At 43.2% G+C, this 24,691-nt stretch overlaps 1 protein-coding gene across 2 annotated transcripts; it reads left to right on the top strand.

Annotated features, from left to right (window-relative positions):
• The first annotated feature begins 3,276 nt into the window (after window positions 1-3,276).
• SYT13 (synaptotagmin 13) lies at window positions 3,277-22,887 on the top strand. 2 transcript variants are annotated; one of them, XM_053981048.1, is made up of 6 exons: window positions 3,277-3,765; window positions 8,364-8,586; window positions 10,486-10,626; window positions 11,877-12,190; window positions 16,110-16,239; window positions 16,952-22,887. In XM_053981048.1, the coding sequence occupies exons 1-6, from the start codon at window positions 3,583-3,585 to the stop codon at window positions 17,254-17,256; spliced, it is 1,296 nt and encodes a 431-aa protein (XP_053837023.1). In that variant the 5' UTR covers window positions 3,277-3,582; the 3' UTR covers window positions 17,257-22,887. The 2 variants fall into 2 exon arrangements, with proteins under 2 accessions (XP_053837023.1, XP_053837024.1); XM_053981049.1 differs by having other exon boundaries at window positions 10,492-10,626.
• The last annotated feature ends 1,804 nt before the right edge of the window (window positions 22,888-24,691 follow it).

The raw sequence follows: 24,691 nt of genomic DNA on the forward strand, positions 1-24,691 counted from the left end.
TCAGTGAGAAACAGAGTATCTCTGATACCAGCCCCTGATGGAGTGGAGTAGGCTGAGTCAGAGAAAGTAGTGTGCAAACATCTTTCATTCAGGTGTATATCAGCTTTTCCTTCTGGATCCTGGCACTTTAATTTGGTGTCTTCAATTGTCAAAATAAAGGTTGAAAATCCCACCTGCTTATTCAAGTGGTTGGCAATTATATTAAAGGACTTTTTTTTTTTTTTTTTTTTTTTCTGTTACAGCATGAACTACAGCTAGGCAATGCAAAAGCTCTTGTAATTCTCCATGTGATCTGTACTACTAAGTCTTCATTCAGAGTAAGCTTATTTTATACAGCTCTGTTATAACAGAAAGGCCCAAAATGTCAGCAGAAGAGCTCACAGCAGGAACAAAGAATCTATAGACACCAAAGGTTTACTGGTACCTTATATTTTGTCACCACAGAGTACTCCAGTCTGAAAAACCATGTATATGCTTTTGTCATTCTTATACATACCTTACATCAGAATCTAGAGAAAATATGTGGATAGGATGACTGTGAAATATGTTGTCAGGCCTGAACCTGCCCCTAAAATCTGATTGCAGAAACAGGCTTTCATTTTTCTACCTTGTCAAGTCTCTTTCTTATGGCAGATGTGACAGATAAAAAAGTTATGTGATTCTGGACAGTATCAGTGTGAATGGCCAGTAAGAAAGATCATTACCTGACCCTATTTTATCCTTCTACTGCTTTTAAGAAAAAATAAGTGATTTAATTATTGGGAGTTGAAACAAGCAAGTGTAAAAATGACTTTGAAACACATTTCTGTCCCAATTTTTTTAGAACAGAATGTGCTAAAATTAGCAACCATATAGTGGCAGTACATGCCAAAGCTACAGTTAAATTATGTATCTGTACATGCATCAGTACACACACAAAAATCTGAATTCTTTGGCCTGTCACTTGTAGAAGCTCACATATTGATAATATTCAGTGTCTGGGAAGAGCTTCTTTGTTTTCCTAGCAATAGCAGCAAAAGGCTGTTGCCTGGCTGTTACTATTACAAAATGGTATCTGACAATGATTCTGTACCTATTACATTCCACATCAAATACAATTTCTGGCAAGAAAAACTTAATCTTCCTATATAAGCAGGCAGAAAATATCTCAGAGATTATGCTATTAAATTATTGTCTTGCAGAGAAACTTTGGTGTGACGTTACTTCTACAGCATGTTGTAAGCAGTCTTCATATAATTCTCAGAACAGCTTGTGTGAAACACATCAAGATTGTATCTCATGAATGGACTGAATGCCTTCTCCACTCCAAATCTCTCTCACTGTATTCTACTCTTAACAGAACCTTCTTCCTTTTCATGTGGTTTCCAAATCTCTGGGGTCTCTGACCTACCTGTATTAGATTTCATTAGCACTTCTAGGAAGAACCCATCCTGTCGAGGAAATCAAGGCATCTAAAGTGTGTCCATCTTTTTTGTCATCTTTCAGACTCTTGTCACTTCTGCTTCTCTTGAGTGGTTGTAGAAGTCCCTAACAACGTTTCATTCTTCAAACTCTAGATGTGACCTCATGGCACCATGATTACAATGTAACCTGTTCAACTGTAAACTGAATGAAATAGCTGTTAGATAAGTCAGCAAATAGTTGGAACAGAGAAAATACTTGTGGCAGAGAAAATTCACATCAGAAGAGGTAAGCACAAGGATGCTGCCCAAGGCTTTGCAATCTCCTGAGATACAAAAAGCAAGAAGCAAAGGGATTGTTTATTCCGATTTCTCAACCTCCTCTGTGTGATGTTCTTCCCACTGCTGAGCACAGGGAGAGGTGTGCCAGTGGTCCAGCCTGGTGCGCACAACTTTTGTTCCTGTAGATAGAAGACAAAGCTCAAGGTTTTCCTTATGTGGGCTGAGCTGAAAGACCAGTTTCCACAGGCTCAGCAATTTATAAGGGAACTGCCTCTGCTTAAGGAGTCCATTGGGACTTGATTCTTGATGGGGGGTCAGGAGGCTTGGAAGCAAGGGGTGAGACATGTCTGAGAAGCCAGGTAGGGTGAGGTTAAGGGGAATGTGCACTGCAGCCATTAGGATGCTGCAGTGCTACAGAGGAATCTAACAATTAAAGTGAGACTCAGATGTGTGAGGGAAGTTTTGTACCAGGGAGGTGAACATCTCATCAAGGAACAAAGACTGAGTGAGTTGTCATGAATAAGATGTGAAACATCAAAGAAAAAAAAAAGTTAAGAAAAATCTATGCAAAACCTGAGCTACAGAAGGATCAAAACCCCTGAATTTCTAAACAATTCTCTGTACATAGTTAATTTGTTTTCCTGATCCATGGGCATCAACTATATTCCAAAATAGAATGACAAACTTCCAGTAGAATCAGTAGAACTGGGTATTTTTGGAATATTTTGCATTGTGCTGACTATTTTCACTCTGGCTGAGAGATACAATGACTAGAATTATAATCACCTTCTGGCCACTAGATTCTCCTTGTGAAGTACCCAGAAAAGAGTGGTACACGTCATGAGAAACACATCAAATTATGGCATTTATTGTCCTCTTCCCCAAGCTGGGCATTCTGAGAAATAAAGCAAAAATAAATGAGTCAGAGAAAGATAATCACTCCATCACCTCAAGAGAAAACTGGGATGGACATCTAGCTCTTCAAGTCTATTCATGCAGGTTCTTCTGTGCTCAGCAGCCCACTGCCTGACACCAGTGTGGTAAGCACTATGACTAATATCTAGCATATGTTGTTTGCTTCCTCATTTTCTCCAGAGGAAGCAGCATATGCACTAGTGCATCTTGTTTGGTAGGATTTTCTACTCTCTTTTTAAGTAGAGGTGCTGCTCTGCATTTATCCTGCAGAAAGCAGCTACAAAAGGTTCAGACCCTGTGCTTTGAGGGGCAGGTGGTGAGGCATGGGACAGTGCTTAATTCTTGTCTGTGTTTGTTCTGCAGCCTCTGAAGGATGAGAAAGTTTTGCCTGACTTACACAGAGGCTTTACTGTGACCACAGAATTATCGTGCAGTGCTATCATAACACGGCTTCTCAGGCCAGCAGCTTTTGGCACTCACTATCTTTGCCTTAAGAAAAAAAAAAAAATGCAACCTCTTGAGCATATCAGGAAGCCAACCCCGAGAAATATTGCTAGAGAGATGATCAAACACTTGGATGCACTTTCTGTGAGTTAGCTAGCAAGGCCAGCCCCTTCTGCTGACGTCTTTCCTCTCTATCACACATCAGACTTTTCCCAGTGGAGCTGGAGAACAGGCTTCAATGAAAACTGCCTGTTTGCAGCTATATGGAGATTGCAAGCACCACAATTACTATTTCCTCTCCTTGACCTGGAGCAGCAACTTCATCAGCAGGATAGAAAGGTAGTCTTGTTGCCTAGCAAAGGTGGGATGATTTATCTGTGTGTCTAGATTGGTTCCTTTGCTGCAAACAGAATTGCTTTCAGACTTCCAAGGAGAATGAAGCCAGGCTAGAATTCGGAGTGGATGTGGGAGAGCTGCTCTCCCAGGGAGTAGAAAGAGCCACAGGATCTCTCTGCTTTCTGTTCCTGTGCAGCACAGGACAATGGTTTTGTCTGCTCCAGTTATAGCCCTGGGGGCTACCTTAGGGACTGCAACTAGCATCCTTGCCCTCTGCGGCCTCACCTGCTTCTGCAAATGCAAGCAACCTGGGAAAGGACTCTCAGAAAAGGACCAAGAAGATGAGACGGAAAATACTAAACCCAGTGTGCTTCAGCCAGTCCAGCAAGTAAGACACAGTCTCTAATTTACTCTGTGATATTTCTTTAAAGGCAGAGGGTGGGAGTGCAACTTCCCTGTTAGGCTACTCAGCATATGATTTATGCTGCCTGTTTATCTGCTTACGGTGTTCGGGATATAACAACATGCCAGTGGGAGGAGGAGTGAGGGAAAAACAGAGATGAACTGGGTACCACGATTACCGGAGCAGGAGACAGCTGCCACGGAGCTAGAGAGAAAGCTGCTAATGGCAGAAACAGGGGATGAGGACTGGAAATGCTGCTTAGTGTTTAAGATAGATCAAAAGAGAAATAATTTCCTAAGAAGAGAAGACTAGACTGCACCAGGTGGCACGCAGCATTGTGAAGAGGAGCTGGCTCCTGCTGAGATCTCGTATAGCAGCTATTTAATTCTATTCACAATGCCTCATAGCTCCTGCAGGATAGTTCCCTGTCAACAGCTGGTTTCTTGTGAAAACCTTCCCTCCTCCTCCCTCTGCCCTTCTAACTGAGGGGATTAGTTATCTGTGAAGCTAAAACAAGGCATTGAAATCATAATAAAAAGCAAGTGACAATCTAGATTGCAATGACTAGAAAATCTCATCACACTGTGAATTTTTCACTTATTGTAAAAGCAACGTGGAGTACGGATAGTGTCAGGCATCCCTGTGTGCTCTTTCATTTTTGTTAGAATCCAAACAGCCTGCTTTACTCCTGAGCTCAGTGCAATAGGGAGCTAGGGGAATTATAGAATGCTTATAATGTACTTATTAATGGGAATTTCTTCTTCAAAGGGAAGTGTTTGATGATTTCCTTGGTTGAATGTGGTCTTTAGCATGAGCTATAGCACTGGTCAGTCTCTGAAAGTATTACCTGTTGGCTGTTGCTCCTGATATTTTTTTGTGCCTGTGTCCTTTTCACTTTCACCTAGCCATTCAATCAAGTTATGCCATAGTCGCCCATTCCAAAGGCCTGTATAACAGTCTTTGCTTGCCTTTTAATTATTTGAGCTATTTTTTTTTGTATTCTTAAAGAGTGTAGCAGGAGTCCTAATTGAACTCCTCTGTAATGTTTGGAATTAAATATTCAGTCTTTCTCTGTCTTCCACTCGTACCCTCTTAGCAGAAAACCTTGGCATCCTCATGTTCTTGTTGCAGTTTATGCTGAAGAAAGATGACCAAATCTACAAACAGTGTTGTGAGAACTGGCACAGATACAGAGAATGGCATTAGCAGATCTTGTGGCTGCTGGAGGGGGGAGAGGTGTAGGAGCTGGAACCACTGACCATGGATTAATTTCTGCATGGAGTTTAGGACTTCTCAAGAGATAGCTGCTAATTCTGAGCCTCCCTCCATGAGCATGGTGAATAACTCCTAGAACCTGTTTGCATTTTCCTAGGATGAATTTCACCTGCTATTCTGTTTGATAACTTACTCAAGTCCCTTTCAGGCTCCTTTCTTGTCTTTTCTACCTCATACAGGGGGGTTGCTAACACCTGTATATAAGAACATACAATGATGCAGAGATTTTTCCAAGTTTACTGTTAAGGTGAATGAAAAATGTTTAACTTTGACAGCCACATCACTTTGCAAAGCAATTTTTCTAGCTGTTGTCTGCAGCAACACAACCCACAGACAACTTTACCATCAGGCTCCCTCTATGAGCGTTTGATGTCGCAATCTCCAAGCTCAGAAACATCTCAAATCCTCATTTTAACTCCATCCTTGGACTGGGCTTTTTTTCTTTTACACAGCTTTTTGGAAAACATCTTGGGAAAGTGTTCATCCATCCTGGATCTTGTCCATGTGGGTGCTATCCTGTTTGCAGGACTGAAATAAGCACTATGTCTCCATATTGTTCAGTTAAGCCTCCAGTACTCAGCAGCTATTCAGTTATGGTCCTCAAAATATGTCTACATTCATCAGGTTTTGCCATGACTTAATCCAGTATTTGACCAACAGGGGATAAAATTATTCAATCTGCCCTAAATGCATCATTATTACCTGAATGATTGCATTCTTTCAGCATTGTAGACTTTTTAATTTGAAGTATTATTTCCAATGTTATGCTTTATGGTTTTTTTTTTTAAGAAATCTGGACATATTGTAGCAGCCGAGTGAACATTCTGTCACAGAAAGTGCAAAATGTTCTTAGTTTGCATATTCCATATGTTAGCAATTCTTTCCAATTACAATAATTTTCTTGCCAGGAACATGAATTCTCCTATGCTGTCACTGAATCAGAATCAGTCTCTATACCTTCAAGAAATGAATCTCAATTTGAGTTCTGAGCTTGTGAAATTTTATTATCTCTATGTTTATAAATTGTTCTGTCGGAACATTTTTTTCTGACTACATTAGTACACAGTATGTCCTAGTCAGTGTTGGACACATTTAATTATTGAAACCTGTCAGGGCCACTGATTCTGATAAACACAGATGACAAAAGAAAGATGTAGCAAGTCTGCATTTTATTCATTTGGCATGTCTCCCATGACAGTGATGCTTGTATTTGCTATAGACAGAGGCTCCCCATGGACATGACCTGCATTCATGAGGAAGAGAAATTCAAACACAAACATACATCTATAAAACAATGAGAGACTGCTGTAAATTTGCAAAGTCTCAGCAAAACCTGCAGAATGAAGATTTCCTAAACACATCCAGCAATGGCAAGAGTCTGGTGCTTTGAGTAACACTGGGCAGGGATACAGAAGGATCATTTGCAGCCTGCTTGCTCCTCTTAGTTTACTTGCTTTCATGCATTTTTTGCAGAACTCTCTGAACTCTTCTGCTCATGTCTTTATTTAAGACACAACTGCTGAGTTGCAAAGGAAACTTCCATAGGGCACTGCTATGTAACTGGATTAGCACACAGCACTTGGGAAAAGAGCTGGCAGCAACATAATAAACAGAGGCAGATGCAGTTGGAAGAGGGGGTGGGCTAATCCCACTGTGCTTGCATATGTCTCTTGTCTCTAATTCTGCAGAGCAGACAGACAAGAGGAATATTTAGACCCAATGGAGTTCTTGGATGCTGTGTGCTGCTGGATTTCCTGACTATTTTCTTCCTCTTGCGAAGTACCTTGCCAGGTACTTCGCAAGAGGAAGATTGTACTAACAATACCTCAAATTTGTGTGGTGTTTTTCATCCCAAAGGATCTGGAAGTGCTTTGTGTGCTGACAGCACAGAGCAATACAGGCAGAAGACTCCAGTGTGTGGCCAGTGAGTGGTAGGACATCAGCCTGACATAGCAGCTCCGGGAGAGAGGACAGCAGAAGCTGACCACCATTGTGTGAGTGCTGGATGTAGTGCCTCTGCACAGCAAAAGCAACCTGCCTTTTCTAGCTGCTGTCCAGTGATTCCTCACGTGTTCTGCTTGGTTGGTTTGCTTTAATTTTAGAAGGATGGGAAATTGCATTTAAAGTTTGGATGAGTAAGTTCACATTTCCTAGGTATCTTAGGACTGATGAGGCTCACATCTCTATAAGAGGGATCTCACTTACAGCCCCACACCGTGTAATTTACATAATATCTAAACTCAACTGAATGCCAGGTGAGGATGGCACACAATGATGTCTTTCTGTCTCAGCTCACTTCTCTTTCAAAGAGACAAGACAATTAGACAAGCCAAAATGCTATGTTGCACAATAGACTTCCTAAACACTGGTGCACTGGCTGCCTTGAGAAGATGGAGTCACTCACCTAATTAGCTCCGTACCACTGCCAAGTGTATGCAGCCAGGATCTCCACAAGCAGAATATGGCTAGGCTAACATCCAAGACAACCCTCTTTCTTCAGCTCTGTTTCTTGAGAGGTAAGTATGCTTCCTCTGGACATACAAGCTGGGACGAGGAAATCCCAACACAGACAAGAGCTTCATCTACATTCATTATTAATAGGAAACAATAAAACTAATGAAAAACTTTAATTACAGTGATGAACCTTTTCTGTCTTGCCCTCAATCTTGACAAAAATAGCAGGCAGTAGGTTGGAGATAATCCCACTGCACAATAATCAACCAAAATAGCTATTTTACTTTTGGTTTTTGTCTTTCATGTTTTGGAAACATTCATAAAATCTGTTGTAAGGGTTGGGGTCATTTGCTAGTCAGCTTTTGTTCTTCCCCATCAATGAAATCAAATATAAATTAATCAGGAATTATTTAAATTGTAAGAAGGCGGGATCCTTTCTTGGAACATTAGCAGAAGAGAACCGTTCTATTCTAGTAAAATATTTTTTTTGTTTTGAGAGAACAGTAATGACTTTTCTGCCAGCCTTTGCTTGGACTACCTGAGCATCTTGCAGGTTCTTCTGCTCATCCCATGTTCATGATTCAGCAGGGAATTGAAGTTTTAAGATCAAAATCAGACATAAATCCAAATTTCAGTCCTGGTATAATAAAGGGGAAATATGTGTCTGATGGTCAGATGGAGCTCTGGTCCACAGAACCAAGAGGCTGAGATGACCACTGAATCAACTACTCTTGTATGGCTGGCCAGGGGACTATGTACAAATTACGAATGGTATGAACAGCTCATCTAATGTTAAGAGAATTGGAGGAATTAATGTAATTTGTGCAAAGTAATAAAAAAATTTTACTTTTCAGTTCAACATTAAGAAAACTGCAGAGCCAGTCCAGCCTCGAGCACTTCTGAAGTTTCCCAACATTTATGGCCCCAAACCAGAAGTAACTTCACCTGAAATTGTTAACTACACGCAGTACTCTCTGAAGACAACAGAAGAACCAGCTACTGGAAAACATACTGCTTTGGATGAGAATAGGATGAAGATACAAGTCAATGAAGAGCTGTTTGTTCTCCCTCAAAACGGTAGGAGCTTTTGGTCTTCAAACTAACAATTGCTTTAGTGGGTGTGGATCTGTAATACTTCTAAGCATAATGTGATTGTTGTTAGATAAATAAATGTGGAATTTATTGGATGCTTTTCGCTTTCTTATCATGAGCACTCTGAGTTTTCCTTTCAATACCTTTGTTTAGCAGAAGGTAGTCATGGAGCTTATAAGGACATTCTGATAACAAAGCTGTAGCTGTATCTTGTTGCAATTTTTTCTTTTTCTTTTTTTTTACTTAAACGTCTTTTGTTTTGAAGAATCTGTCTCCCTGGTAGCAGACATTTTGTAGAAAAGCATATTTAGTGTAGTTGTGCTGAGAGCAGTAGCCAGAGTGTGTGTGAAATATCTGGCCAAAATTAGGCAGAGTATCTCCTCCAGGTCAAATGCTAGCTGTCCAGCAAGTGCCCTTGTCAGGGACAGTGGGGGCCAAAGCTTCTAATTTTCTCTGCTCCTTTATTGCCACGGTTTGGTGAGATGTTCTTGGCTTATTGTAATGTGCAGTGAAACTGAAGGCTGACACCTCAAAGGTTTTTGCAAAACAGAATTTCTGTTTCCCAGCCAGCCCAAAGGGTAACACTCCAAATCCTGAAACATAAGATTTCTGGAACCTGAGAGAAAATGCAATCTCAGTTATATGTATCTGGCAGCATGTCTGGGTTTCTTCCATACTGATTTTTAACTTCACAGCCATCTTTTAACAGGATATTTACTCTTATGGCTACCACTTTAATGCAACCTTCCTGAAGATTTGCCAGAGAGACAATGCCATCTGCCGTTATTTTTACTGAGTATCCTTTTTAGTTATTTTTAATTTTTTGAGATTATATTTTTGCCCTTCTGGAAAGACAATTGCTACCTTCACCCCTCCAACCTGAGTCTTGTGAGTATGGAAAAAAAAGTGCCATGGGAAGCAGATGCATTGGAGGAAGAGACTGTCTGAACCACATCCTTAGGTGTCAGGGAAAAGATTATAAGGGTGGAAAGGAAGAAAGATGATGGCTGCATTTAGGTTAAAGCTTTATATAAGTGTTGGTGTAAGAGCCTCTCTGCACTGCACAAGCAAGTTTCCTTCCTGCTCTGTCTGATTATATAGCTCAAGTGTTGCTAAAATTAAGCAAGAATTGTTGCATTCTCCTTTTGATGCCACAGTGAACTGGTCTGAACTGTGGTTGAGATTTTTAGGAGGAAGTGTGCTGGTCCCACTATTGTTTTCTGTGTGAATCAGAACTGACCTTGCAGATAACAGCTTTGGATGATAAAAATCTCTGGCTTTTCTTTTAGTCTTGCAACTTGCTTTATTTCAGTATGAAATACATACTCAGCTCCAAAATCATGCATGGAGAAACTGCCTTATGGATTCCAAGTTCTTTTCCTTCAATCTGGTCAGGTAGTATGGAAATGGATGTCTTTTGCATGACAAAGACTTCATTGTTAAAATTAAACCAAAACCCAAAACGTTTAGAGAGGTCTGACCTAGTGCAGAGTTGTACAGCAGTTCAAGAGCGGATTTGCATTCTCCTTGCAGAGAATATAAGATTTAATAATGCCAGTTAAAAGAATATAAAACAATACAACAAGTAATGAGTGTCATTTAGACACCTTGGCCTAGTCATAAGGTAAAAGAGCAAGTGTGGGAACCATCATAGAGCCCAAGGTGGTGGACAGCAGAAGCCTTGTCCAAATGCTGTAGAAAGAGCTGAAAGTGCAAGTAAACAGAACAAAAAGGATGTATGATGATGGATGAAGAAGGAAAATAAATTATAGTCCTGCATAAAAAGTGCAGAAATAGGGAGACATTTAGAAAAGTAAAGTCAAGAGAAAGTGGATTTGTTGTCTTGGGAGGGGGAAGAGCTGCTTGCTAAAGGGGTTATTTCAGTTCCAGGTGTGGTCAAGGACGTGTGTGTCACGGAGCACCTGAAGCCCGAGCGGGCAGCCAGCGGTCGGCAGGCCCCCGAGCTGCACTACTCCCTGGTGTATGAGCCACAGCAGGCCCAGCTGCGCGTGGCCCTCCTCCAAGGTAGGGGCACACGTCCCCGGGCCTGAACGGGACAACACACATGGTGATTACACTTAGAGACAGTTCCCCTCCTATCTTAAGGCCAACAGGTGCCCTCAGGATTACTGGATGTTCCACTGGTGTTGAAGGGAGGGCGTAGCTTTGGAACATTGTTTGCATAGCTTTGTCAGGAATCAGGAAGGGCTCAGGGCTGGAGCATCATCAGTTCCTCTGGGAGAGTAAAATAAGCTGACTGAATAATTCATGCACAGTGTAGATCTCTGTGGAAACCTAATCAAATCCCACCCTCTGAGGCAAGAATTGGAAGGGTGCTGAATGGTAGCCACTGCTAAGGGCCTCCTGCCAGCAGCAAGCCCACAGTTGCCCTTCAGGATGGACACCCACACGGGCTGGCTGCCACCCTGGCACTCCTGTGCAGAGGACATGGCTCTGCTCCTCAGTGCTGCTCCCCTGAGAAGCCAGGTGAGCCCTGTGACCCACAGGTCCTGGCAGTTCAGGAGCAGATGTCCTTGGACTGTCTGCAGCAAGGACAACAGTTTTTCCCTCAAAGAGGAGATACTCAATGACCCCTTGGAGGAGGGTGTGCTCCTCTTGCTGCCGGAGAAGGCAGTGCAGCTCTGTTGCTGCAACTGAAGAGGAGTGTGAAATGTCATTCTCACTCTAGACTTTTCAACATAAAAAGGATATAAAATTAGGGATGAATGTCTCTCTGACACAGGTTTTTTGGGCTGTGGGGTGGCTTCTGATGGATTCATTTACCAGAGGTTGGACCAGCAGAATGCAATAACCCTTAGACATTGGCCTGGAGGGATGGATGTGTGCCAAGGGAAGCTCTATCCCATCTCTGATGTCTGTGACTGACCTTCCTGCTTTTAAAGTCATTGTAAGAAGCTTTTTTTGTGTGCCAAGGTAAAAGTAAATGAGAACTGCCAATCCCTGTTTCATGCTGCCTCGTTTCGTGCTGTTCTGCATCTTTCAACAGAATATGTTTCCTTGAACTCAGCTGTTGCTCTCCCAAACACTGGCAGCATCCTTATGCAGTGGCACAAGGGCAGGGACCTTGTGCAGCCTGAGGAAAACACCACAGCATGGGCTCACAGCTTAATCTGCCCCCAGACAGGCAGGAACAGGGGTTCCTGCCAGGGTCTATAGAGCTGTTTTACTTTATGGCTGTCATGAAACAAGCAATTTAGCCACAGATATTTCAGGGCTGTCTTTTGTGAGAGGTCCTTACCATCCATCTTTTCTAGCTATGCATGGTGGAATGAATGGGGACCAAGATACTGGCTGCCATTGCTACATACTGGGCACACTGGAGAGCAAGTCTGGTATTGCTGAGGCCCAGACAGAGCTGAAGAAGAAGGTACTTCACACCCTTTGGGAGGAGGTGCTGCAATTCCCATTAACAGAGGAGGAGATGCCAGGAGGGACACTGACTCTCACCCTGAGAAACTGTGACAAGTTCTCCAGGCACAGCATTGTGGGGGAACTCAAACTGAACCTTGCTGAAATGGAGGAATCCTTTGGGAAGGCCCAGTGGGAAAGGCTAAAGAGCCCAGAGAAGGTATGGACTCAGTCTGTGTCGGCAGCTCAGAAAACCTAATGATTAAGAGTTTGGACAAGAGAAACCCTTTTCCTAAAGAGCTGCATGAGGGTGGGTAGCTTTATTTGTTTGGAACAGGTTTAGAGAGGTGATGTGTGACTGCAGAGATCACTCAGCACAGCTCTGTGCTTGTCTGTAGCTCGTCATATCAGAAGCTCTTCTGTCTAATGCTCCCAGCTGTTAATGTGTCACAACTCCCTCAACTCCTCCCCAATTACATGACAATCTGACATTAGCATCATAGTAATTCAAATGCTATGTTTAGAAAAAGGTGTGTGAGCTTCTGAGAATTATTGATGCAGGACCAGAGTGGCAAGAGCTCAAATATCAGAGAGGGCCTGCAGGGCCCAGTGGAGGGACTCTGCAAAGCTGGGTGTGGTAGGGCATCCAGTGGCACCCCAGGGAGCCTTAATCTAGGAGTGAAATACATTGTTGGGACTGGAATGATGGACTGAAGGACACTTATACTTACTGGAATCAATCCAGTGCTATTTGTTCTGGGAGATATCAAAATATCATTAATTGCATTGTGCTGGTTTCCTTAAACATCAAAACCTTCCTCTCCTTCCTTATCCACATTTTGCCAGTTGCACAGACAGGAAAACTGGAGGGAAGAATTCCAACAGTTCTTGAAGTGGGTACAGGAGATGCTTCATGTGCACTAATTTCTTGCACATTTCCTCAGGAGCCTTTTCCCTGCCATGAGCTAGGTTGTTCTTCTAGCAGCAGCAATTTACTTAACACGGCAGCAGGATGCTGCTACTGCTGCTGCTTGTTCATCACAACAAGTGGTACCTCTTGTAGTCTGCCATGGTATGGCTGAGCAATGCAAAACAACACCAGCACCCTCACTAAGCACGATGAAACCAATTACTGCCTGTCACCATCACGGGTGAGGGCTCTCCACTGAGCTGGCCACAGATACAGAGTTAGCATTTCTGATTTCCAATAGTGCTAATTTATCTGATAACCACTTGAATACTAACAGGACTGTCCACACTAAAAAAACATCTGTCAGGGACAGAGGCAGTAGAAGCAAATGGGTAGTCTGAATTAGTTTAATAAACTTCAAGTACAAGACTCAGTATTTGTCTAACACCTGTAACCACCCCCCTGCCCCAATACTGAAGCATCTGCTTTTTTAGCAATAGACAAGGAAGAGCCTGTTCACAGTAATGATAAGTTGTTACTCCAGTGCATCTGATGGAGTCCTGATATACAGGCAATTCTGCCTTCATCCAGCTTCACAACCACACACAGAAACAGGAAATTAATTTCTTCTCCAGGCTGACAGCATAAGGTTAACACCAGCAGTACTGCTGAACAGTGCCCTAGTTTGAGCTGAGGATGTGCAGTGAAAGCTGAATTTGCGTCATCTGGGACCTGAGAGAGCCAACCATTGCACAGATAGCTTATGTATACAGATCCTGAATCATTCATTGAGAACCAGAGAGAGAGGGAGTGAAGAAGAGCTGATCAAAAAAGAGGAGCTATTTTTGATAGCATTCATCCAGGAACAAAGTTACTGAGCTTTGTCGAAAGTGTGACATTTCCTTGAAATGCCAGGAAGGGCAGAAATTTCATTCTTACCTTCCCAGTAATTCTCCCACACACAAGGGAAGGAGCCCAGAGTGGAGCTTACAGCTAACCAGGTAATGCAATTAGCATTCAGGAATTCATTGAGTCCAGTGAGCAATGCAAAGCCTAGATGCTGTAGACTGATATCCTTATCTTGTCTTCCTTCCCTCCCACTGCTTTGCTAATGACAGTAATGATAGTGGGTTGATGATAATATGTCCTTGCATAGCAACTTCCCTTTTGTGATTTCGTGGTGCCCTGCACGTAAGTCATTGATGACCCCTTGTTGCTTTTTATTCATATTGCATAGAAAGAAAGACTGAAGCTCTGATGGTTGTATGAATTTGCAGGATTTCAGCACAAAAGGTAGGTTATGGATTTAATAGGAAAAAAGAAACAAAGAAAACAAAGCCCAGAAAGGGAAAGAAAAGTGCCTCTGGTATGGTCTGTTCACGCCAAACTCCAGCAGAGACCAACCATTGCAAATTTTGTTTTCATGTGGATACAGGTTGTCCAAAACCTTGATCAGTGCACCAGGAGCTAGAAAGTCATAAATACAAGATGTGATCCGAGTACAACGTGTGTGTTTGTGTGTGTGTGCACGTCTACAGAGCCCCACCCCCTCCCAATCTCTGCTGCATCTGTCTGTGCCTGGAGCTACAGGAACCAAATTCTAGCCAAGAACTATAGAATGGGACCTGCTGAGATGTAGTGGGGGTAAATAAACAAAAGCAGTTTATGACATGCCTAAACTCTGGGTTTGTATTGAGGTGGTGTTTGATTTTGTCCCCAGGAGTACAATTCTTTTGTAGAGGGCATACAGGCATTTGAAAATGCCTCTTTTTATGTATGGGCTTTTCTAAGGTCCACTTCAATTTAAGACAGGATTCATATAAGTGAAATGCATACAAGCCCTTCATTGCTACCTGAGTGAGTGCATGAAAAAAAAATTTACTTGAGCTGACTTGGGATTGAATTTCAGGCTTCCTTGCTAATGGCCTTCCACCTGATTTGTGCAGGACAAATTCGTCATTCAAACCAGACAGTGATGACAGCCATGTTTTCTGGAGAGTCAATCAGCTCATGGAGAGCATACAGGGGCCTGTCCTTGCCTGTTTCGAGAAACTGGTTGAAAACTTAATTTGAAATATTTATGGCTCACTTAGTAGCGACACTGCAGAGCACAAAAATAGCCTGGAGAAGGGCTGTCTATCCTCGAGGATGTAGAACATGCTAAGGAGCCCAGAATGAGTCTGTTGAATTGGCATTGGGACTCTTCTGGGTCATTAACCTCACACTAAACCAGATTTCTGTCACAAGCTCCCACTCACTGAGAGAATAACTACTCCCCTTTTGTTTCTTGCCAAGGGCTGTCAGCTCTGCACACAATGGTGTGGGATTTCTCTCCTTCCCTGCTGGCATTACTCTCTTACAGGAGAGCAGTGGTGGTGTGACTGTGTGCCTAGGCTTTCCCCACAAGGGCTGCTTGTCCAGGGCAAATGGAAGTAAGGGGAAAGGGAAAGGGAAAGGGAAAGGGAAAGGGAAAGGGAAAGGGAAAGGGAAAGGGAAAGGGAAAGGGAAAGGGAAAGGGAAAGGGAAAGGGAAAGGGAAAGGGAAAGGGAAAGGGAAAGGGAAAGGGAGAGTCTCCCACAGGGGAAGCCGGGAGAGCTGCTCACAGTCCTGACGGAAGGCAGGTGGGAAGGACGAGTAATGTACTGTGCCCAGCTCGTGGAGGATTTCAGCTTGGCTAGGTTTTTTCTCATACCAAATAGGTTGTCAGGGAAAGTGTAGTCCAGCTCCAGGTTAGACTCAGCACCTCTGCTTTCCCAGGGAGCCCTAAACTCCTTCTGGGCAATGCAAGCTGGAGGCTGAGTCCAGTCAGAGCCCTCTGAGAAACGGAGCACCTGAAACCAAAAGTGAATTATGAAAAGCAGTAAAGGGGGTAGTGGACATAAATACAGGGCAGTTAGGTGGTCTCTCAAAATAGGAATTTCTGACTATTTGCATTGTATGTCAGCCCCAAATCTTCTTCTGACTAAATATTGCACTAAAAGTTGATGTCAGAAGCAGTTACTTTCCAGTGCCATAAGGATTCAGTATCTCACATTATGGGAGCCTTATGAGCCTCGGGCATCTTTGCCAGGTTTGTTCTCATCCAGCGTAACTGGAAAGATCTCCTGTACAAAGACAGAGAGACAACTTGGTTGGTCCGTGACCACCCATCAGTCTTCTACTGTTGTTTTCCTAATGTTTTGGCCAAGATCATATACCAAATTAACCCTTTCTGTATCTCCATTTCCAGGAGCCATCCACGGGCCATGGGGAGGTTCTGCTCTCTATTAGCTACCTGCCAGCAGCTAATCGCCTGCTGGTGGTGATTATTAAGGCTAAAAACCTCCATTCCAAGCAGCTGAAAGATCTACTTGGAAGTGGTGAGTGTTATAGCAAGGAAACAGATACTGTTGTTTCTACTATTACATAAATCTAGAAAGAAAGTGGGAAGGGTGAAGTTTTGGCAGGAAAAAAAAAGTCTGGCTTAGAAAGCCAAAGAGATCTGAATAATTTCTAAAAAGTGAAAACCAAATGCCACCTGACCAATATTTCTACTGTGGTTTCTCAGTTTGCTGTCACCAGTGTAAATTCTTTTGCATTTTTCGGTGCAGATTCAGGCAACACAATATAAAAAATATTAAGATATTAGAGAGTGTCCAAAGGAGGGCCATAATGATGGTGAAGGGCCTGGAGCAGAAGCCTTATGAAGAGTGGCTGAGGTCACCTGCTCTGTTCAGCCTGGAGATGAGGGAGGGGAGCCCCTCTTTGTGGTCTTCAACATCCTCACAAGGGGAAACAAAAGGGCAGGCACTGATCTCTTCTCTCTCGTGGACAGGGACAGGACCTGAGGACACAGCGTGAAGCTGAGTCAAAGGAGACTTAGGTTGGTCACAGCACCAGTCTGACGGATTTCAAAAAGCATTTGGACAATGCTCTTGGGCACATTGCATGAGTTTTGGGGTGTCCTGTGCATGGCCAGGAGTTGGACTATATGATCCTGATGGGACCCTTCCAACTTAGCCTATTCTAGTCTAGTCTAGTCTATTTGTTGCATGTTCATTAATATGGTGTCTCTTTCCCCTCCCTATACAGATGTTTCTGTCAAGGTAACACTGAGGCATCAGTCACTGAAGCTGAAGAAGAAGCAGACCAAACGTGCAAAACACAAGATCAACCCTGTGTGGAATGAGATGATCATGTTCGAGGTGCCTCATGAGCTCCTGCGTGCCTCCAGCGTGGAGCTGGAAATGCTGAGCCAGGATGGAGCTGGCCAGAGCCATATCCTCGGCAAGTGCAGTCTGGGCTTACATGTCACAGGCACAGAGAGGAACCACTGGGAAGAAATGCTGAGGAACCCCAGGAAACAGATAGCCATGTGGCACCAGCTCCATATATAGGCTCATCAGGATTACTGACAACAAGATTCCCACCAGGCCTCAGAGCCTGGGTGAATAAGCTGGATTTCATCTTCCACCTTCACCTCCATGAAATTGCTCAGCACAGCACTCCTATTACACCACCCTTCTCTGCTCTTCCTGCCCATTCTAGCCTAGTAAACTGTCTGGAAAATGTGTTTAAAGGACAGTCTCTCACCTCATCAAGTGGTTCTCTCAAACAAGGGATTGGCTGCCTGCATGGTTTGAATTAATTTTATTTGCCTGCCCAATGTCTCTTCTGAGAGGTCGCTGTTTCTGTAGAGGAGCAGAGGGGAGCAAAGAAGAGCAAAGTTATCATGGAAATGTAAGCCCTTCACTGGCATCTAGTGCTGTCACCCAAGTCCCTTGGGCAAGTGCTGGCTCCATAATCACAAACACACAGCTGTTTTACCAATCACTGCTTTTCATAATACTCCACAAGACTGAGAAATGAAGATCAGAGAACTGTCATGGCAGGCACAAAGAATCAGTATGAAAAAGAGAGTGAAGCCAAAGTGCAGTAAATGGATACCTAGAAAAATATACAGAATGAAGGGAGAAAACAGAGGAAAAAGAAAGAGAGAGACAGTCAACACCCTCATCCTGCGTAGCCTTTGAGCAAACACTGCCAAGCAAGAAGCCAAATACCTTCCTTTAGTTTCCTGGAGAGTTTGATACCTTGTATTTAAGATTCATGAAAACTGCTGAAAATATGAATGTTTCAGGACCCTTTAGCAGAATACCTGTACCGTTTATCTTCTTATGGTGTCATCCAGGAAGATCCTAAATATGGACAAAAAGTTGTTTTTGATGTTACCTCCTCAAACTTGGGACCAGATCTTTCTGTTTACTGCCATCTTTTCTGTTTGTGTTTTTCCCAAGTTTCAAATATCCTAATTGTATTCCAGACAACATCTAAAATTAGGCAAAAGAAGTGGGATAATTCTATACCTTAGCAGCTGACAGATGGTTTTGGTTTGACAGTTAACTATTGCACTCAAATCCTCATACCTGCATTACTCAAAGACAACCCTTATTAGCTGCCATGTATTTCATCACTTCCAGACAGAAGGAATTCACCAACCAGACAGACTCTCCAGGGCTTGTTTTTTGTGTGCACTTTCAAGATTTGATGTGGCTTAAATGTTACTTTTGACTGTCCTTTTTTTTGTGTTTCTAGATGGAGTGAAAGTCTGGCATTGGCAGTGATAATGTCATGACCCTATAAGCACACTGCTTGTTCTACTACATTTTTTGAAGTAGTAGACACAACTTTAAGGGACTTCCACGGAGACAAGGCATCCAAAAATCTGGAAACAGAACCATATAACTTGTAGCCTTGAAAATCTCAGAGAGCTTCATATTTGCATGGTCAGATTGCTCCTTGTTTAAATCAAAATATTAAGCTGAGCTTTAACTAGTATCCATCCCATTCTGATGGTGCAGTCAAATAAGTCTAGCAGCTTGTCAAGTGAAGGCTGCCATCCTGTTGGCAAAGAGAAAATAACAGAACCAGTGTTTGAAAACTGCCTGAAGCACCAGGCACAACGGGTTATGAACTGGGAAATGAAGTTCAGCTGGAAGTCAGTAACTAGTGGTGACTGGGGCTGATTGTGAGACTGACAGAGTTTAGCACCTTCATGAATGACCTAGACAATGGTGCAGAGCATGGCCTCGGTAGGTTTGTGGATGATGCAAAACTTGGAATAGTGATTGATACACAAGGCAGTTATGCTGACATTCAGAGGGATGCTGAGAGAAATGCTGGAGAAATGCTGGGCTAACAGGAACCTCCTGAAATTCAACAAGGAGAAGTGGCACCTGAGAAAGAACAACCCCTTGCAGTGCAGGGGTGAAGGCTGACGATCTGTAAAGGAGCTTTCCAGAAAAGGACCTGGGTGTCCTGGTGGACATCAAGTTGAACATGAGCCAGCAGTGTGCTCTTGCAGCAGAGAAGGACAACAGTGCCTTGTGCTGTGTTAAGCAATGCCAGCAGGTCAAAGGAGGGTGATCCTTCCTTTCAACTCAGCACCAGTGAGGGCACTTCTGGAATGCTGTGTCCATTGCTGGACTTCCCAGTGCAAGAAAGATATGGGGTTTCTGGAAAGAGTGCAGCAAATGGCCATGAAGATGTTTAAAGGACTGGTGCATCTTCTGTGAGAGGAAAGTCTGAGAGAGCTGGAACTGTTTAGATCAATGTGTACAGATATCTGACCTGGGAGAGGACAAAAGCAGATGGAGAGAGACTCTTTTCACTGGTGTCCAGTGACAGGACAAGAGTCAAGGTCACAAGTTGCAATGTAGGTAATTCCATTTGAACACATGAAAAATACCAAGAATAAACCCCCTTTTTTTACTGTGAGTATAATCAAATACTGGAACAAATTGGCAGAAGAGGTTGTTGGGTGTCCCCATGCTTGGAGACAGTGAAAATTTGATGAGATACAGCATGAACAACCTGCTCTAGTTTATCCCACTTTGAGCAAGGGTGAGTTTGGACAATATGATCTCCAGAGGCCCTTTATATCCTCAGCAATGTTATGATTCTGTGAAGAAACTGACAAGGTTGATTCACACTGAAAACTGTTATCTTTACTCTACTATTTCTTTTGTGGGTGGTGTAGCCAGGAATTACAGGATCATTTTGAAGAGAGCAATAAATTCATCTTTGAGCAACCAGAAAGACAGAAAAGCTAAGTATGCCCACGAATCTTACACCCAATATTTTAATCTCTGATATTAATCTATTGGCTAGAGGGCATGTAAACCAAAAGAAAATCAGCTTCTTGTTTTGCTCTATGCGGTTTTATTTACTAACAAGAAGCGGTAGGATACTGTGAGTAAACTGGACACAGGGGTCTAGTTGATAGTGAATACTTAATGCTTACTGTGATCCTGATTTGCCTGTAGATGTACCTATAGGTATGGAATAATAATTTCCATATAAGTGCAGAAATTATTGGAATGTTTGCCTAATTCACATATATGTTCCAGGCAGCACTGTGAATTTTTGGGGGATAATGATAAGAAGGATAACTTCACATTATGATGCTATTTGGCTGGCAATGGAAAGCCTGAAGGGCCAAATATTTGCCTTGCTGCCAACTTCTCTAATTCTGCATCCTGCTTGTTTCAGGGAGTCTTTTATAACATCTTGATGACTGATTGTAAACAGCACTATCTGCCTGTGCCCTGGTGATTCTGGCACACCGGTAATAGCTATCAATCAGTCCAATGACATTTAAAAGCATAGATCCTCAGAATCTGACTTAGCTCTGGCAAAACAATGTCCTCTTTTACAGCAGACAAATACGTGTATACACACTATTTAACCACAAATCTGTCTTGGGAGCAAAGTGGTGCCATCAGTGTTAATGAACGGCATTGTTTCCTCCTTTGCTGCAATGGGATTTAATGGGAAAGAGAGAAAGAGTGAAAACGCATACATCTTCCCCGGATGGATTATTTTTGTTGTCTGGCATTTTAGCCTGCAAAGAATGTTCCTCACCATCAGCACAGCCTGAACAAAGGCTGCCAGGTGTTCCTGGGAGGAGGCGGCCGCTTGCCGGGGCTGACAGTGGGCACGTAAGGGGGATGAGGAATGCTGCGTACGTGTGGTACCCGAGGGGCAGGGGCGCCCAGCCCGGCCTTTTGAACTCTGTTAACAGGAGCTGTGTGTCATCCATCGCATTCCAGCGTCTGCCCAGGCCCTGCCCTCATCCCTCCGAACAGCCTGTGCAGCAGTACCTGGGTGTTCCTGAGCCTCAGCACCCCAAGGGCCGAGGTGCTGAACTGTCCCAGCAGACAAAGGGCTGGGAATGGTTGTGGTAGGTGACAAAGTCATGAAGATAAATCTGAAGTATTTGGAAATGTCATTGTCTCAAGCAGCTTCGGCAACTTGAGCTGTCAAAGTGCAGTAAGGACAGAGCCAGACAGAACCTCGGTTTTCAGCTCCTGAAGCTGAAAATGCAGGAACATCAGCAAGCACCACTGTGTATTAAATTAAAGGATGCTGCTTATAAATTGCATCATAAGAGAAGAAGCAAAAAAGCCCAGTTATGGCAATTAATGTTCCTAAGATAAATGTGTGACCAAAAGCAGCCACAAGAGTCCCCAGTGGCTAGTTAGTGGCTGGACTGATTATTTTGCCTGCTGTAAGCATTAATATGAAGAAGCTGGAAGCCAAGAGACTGGATGGAATAAGGAAGGAGAAAAAAAAAAAAAAGAGAAAAAAAAAAAAAAAAAAAAAAAAAAAAAAAAAAAAAAAAAAAAAAAAAAAAAAAAAGATGGTGTCAGGCAGTCTACCTGGTCAGAATGAACGATCCTTTTCACTAAAGGCCAGAATTGTGAGTTTAAGGACAGGGATTCACAGTTTGTCATCCAGTGACAAAGCACAAACAACCAGATAACTGTAAAAAAGCCTGAGAAACAAAGCTCCTGTGTATATTACCCAGCTTTGCCTGGGAAAGGTGGCCTCCTGAGGTGGCCTCTGCTCAGAGGAGGGGGCTGAGAGGGCAGAGGAAATTACTTGTGACTACACTGAGTTCCTTTGTTAAAATATAGATTGTAGCCATCTGTTGTTTTGCCTCAACCTGCCCTCAGAGCTAGATCTTCCTCCCCAAAAATGATCTAGTTTGATTTTAAGCAATTTGTCCTACAGTAGAAGGATTAATAAGCACAAATCATTAATAATAACTAAAATATCTGGGATGTTTTAGACTCATTACTACCCTCAGAACCCTTCCCCAGTTGTAAGGGGAGTGGTTACAGCTGGTGCCCTGTAAGGGCAATATTTTTTCAGGGCAGGGTTTTCCCCTCAATTGTTGTCCCGAATATCCTTGCATGCTAATAAGAAACATGTTTGCTTTGCAAAGAGGTAATACATCAGAAAGTAATGGAAAATTCCCTTCAAGAGGACTGGGAAAATTTTCAGGCTCAACATTTCTCCCAGGTACTGATGGGCTTTCAATACCTTGAACAGCTGTGCCTTGTATTTTGCTAGCATCTGTCTTCAGTATTATCTGGCAGTAGTGTTGAAAACGACTCTTTTTTTTCCCCCCAAAATTAAGTAGGTTGTCATTTGGGCCCTAGAATTACAGCCCAAGGTTTGCCCAAATTTCCCTAATGTCTTAGATGAGTTGACTACAATGAGATTTAATAAGAACTGGAAACTAAAGTGGCTTGGACCATGCTTCTTGAACTCTTTTGAAGGTCAGCTTGAAGTCTGATTGAAGGACAGAGCTTTGACAGCATTTTTATGTGTTTCAGAATTTAACTAGGTATTAAAATGTATTTGGTTAATTTGTTAAAAGATAAGCATGATGAGTAAATAGTAACACTCAACACTTAATAGTATTTCTTCTGTTTTCAATATGCACAAGAAAAGTAGCAAAGTGAAATAGTGAGTTGTGGCCTTCCAGCATGAGGGGGCTTTTCTGCTTACTTGGTCCTTTGGTATCCCAGTGTGTATTGTACAGAGCCAGATATTGTTTGTCAAGACTCTATATTGTTCTCACAATCCAATGCACAAAACCAGAGCATGATGCTCAGCCATTGTGTTTAATATTACAGCACAACATGTAAAATACTGCAAGTAAATAATTCCAAGCTGTACCAGTGCTGTGTCTCCATTGTTTACTCTACAGTAAGTCCCCTCTGCTTGCAGCTCATGTCAGGGGCACAGAGTGCTGGCATGAGTCAACAGAAGATGCTCTGAAGGGTGTCATCAAAGGATGGGTGTACGATGAGAAGAGGAGGAGTCAGCAGTAGAGTCCTGTCCTGGGCAAGCACAAGAAATCTATTGGGTTTTTCAGCAAGGTGGCAGCTAAACAAAGCTCTAAAGGCTTTCCAGTAGCTACAAGGAGTTTAGAAAATGGGATTTGGGAGCCAGTTTCTTCCCAGATACTGGCTCCATCTCTGAAACAAATATAAGAAGTGGATTTAGAGGATTTTTTTTAATTCTTATTTTGGTTTTTGCCAATCTCAGTACTTTCAAGTTGGTGTTGATGATAGTCTGTAAACCATGCATTTGTAAGGAGGAAAACATGCTTGGCTGACCTAATACCATCACCAGAATTAGCTGGTTCCTAACAAGACACACAGATCAAAACCTGCACATAAAAGTAAAAGAAAAGAGATTTTTGGAGCAGGAGTGGGAAGTATTTACCTCACTGACAGTTTGGGGGCACTCTCACCCATCACAGTCAGCGTTAAAGCACAAGGAGAGAAAACAAAGCCTGTCTGCAGAGCCCCAGGCTGTTGCTGGCTTTGCAAAGAGGGGTGCCTGTCAGCTGCACAGCGAGGCAGATGGCACTGAAGAATTCACTGTAGAGATGAAGGGAAAAGCTGTATTTTTGCTGCACAGTGATCTGAACACGGGTGATGCATCTGCCAGGGGCAATCCTTCCCACCTGGGGGATTTGCACAGGGTTACTCAGTAATTCCCAGCTCAGCATATTGAAAAGCAGCAATAATTGCCACAGAACCATTCTTCTCTTAACCTGCTGTTGTCACTTCAGATTTATTAGAAGCCTTTTTTCCCCCTACGGTATTTAAAAACTAAACCGGGATTGTCCTGTAATCCTCTGTCTGCCAAGAGAGAGTAGCACCTAATCCAGCAGCTATATCACATTCATTGCCAGTGCTTGTCCTGAAGGTCTGCAGCCAGTTCCTTCACTTCCCTGAGCCCTTAGTGATCACTTAATGTGAAATAAACCCAGCGAGGACAGGGCTCCAAGATGCACCTGAGAAAACAGGTCACACCTAAAACCAATACACTACCCAGTTCTCCAGACAGCTCTCCTGGACACCACAAAGTGCAGTGGCAGCCTGGAGTGCAGCTCTGCCACTCCTGACACTCTGCTGCACATGGCTCCCCATCCCAGCCGTGGCACCTCTGCAAGACTCTCCCACCCCTGTGTGCCTCCAGAGGTACCACCAGTGTCCCCAGAAACAGGATGTCTGGCAGCCATGCAGACAGCACACTTGTTCTTCTCCTTGATCAAAACAACTTCAAACAGAGGACAAGTCAAAAAGTCTAGCTAGCACATATGCTGTGCTATGGGAGCCTTTGATTATCCAGCAGATATTTTTAGAGCCTTTTGTAAATGAGCTGTGGCTCCATTCGTGTGGTGTACGGCAACAGCTCTGCCAGAAACAGCCTCTGGTCCCCTGTGCCACTGCAGGGTTGGACCTGGCACTGCCCAGATATCTGCATCTGCCCTCTGATTTAAACATCTTGGGGGGCACCTGTTTAAACCCACCCATGTGCTCAGCTGCCTGTGCTTTTCCTTCTGTCTCAGGAGAGTAAGATAGGGAAAACAGACCCCAGGAAGCACTGCAAACCCCCTCTGGTTGTGCCTGCAAGCTCTTGGCATCATTGGCTCCACACCTTCAGCTTCCAGGAAGAACCACGTCC

Source organism: Vidua macroura, chromosome 6 (genome assembly GCF_024509145.1).
Source record: "Vidua macroura isolate BioBank_ID:100142 chromosome 6, ASM2450914v1, whole genome shotgun sequence".
NCBI classification, from domain to species: Eukaryota; Metazoa; Chordata; class Aves; order Passeriformes; family Viduidae; genus Vidua; species Vidua macroura.

Bases quoted from the DNA above. Each gene is read 5' to 3' on its own strand.
- SYT13 (XM_053981048.1), top strand. From the start codon at position 3,583: ATGGTTTTGTCTGCTCCAGTTATAGCCCTGGGGGCTACCTTAGGGACT. The intron at 3,766-8,363 runs GTAAGACACAGT...TTTACTTTTCAG, and splicing joins TGCTTCAGCCAGTCCAGCAA to TTCAACATTAAGAAAACTGC. The intron at 16,240-16,951 runs GTGAGTGTTATA...CTCCCTATACAG, and splicing joins GAAAGATCTACTTGGAAGTG to ATGTTTCTGTCAAGGTAACA.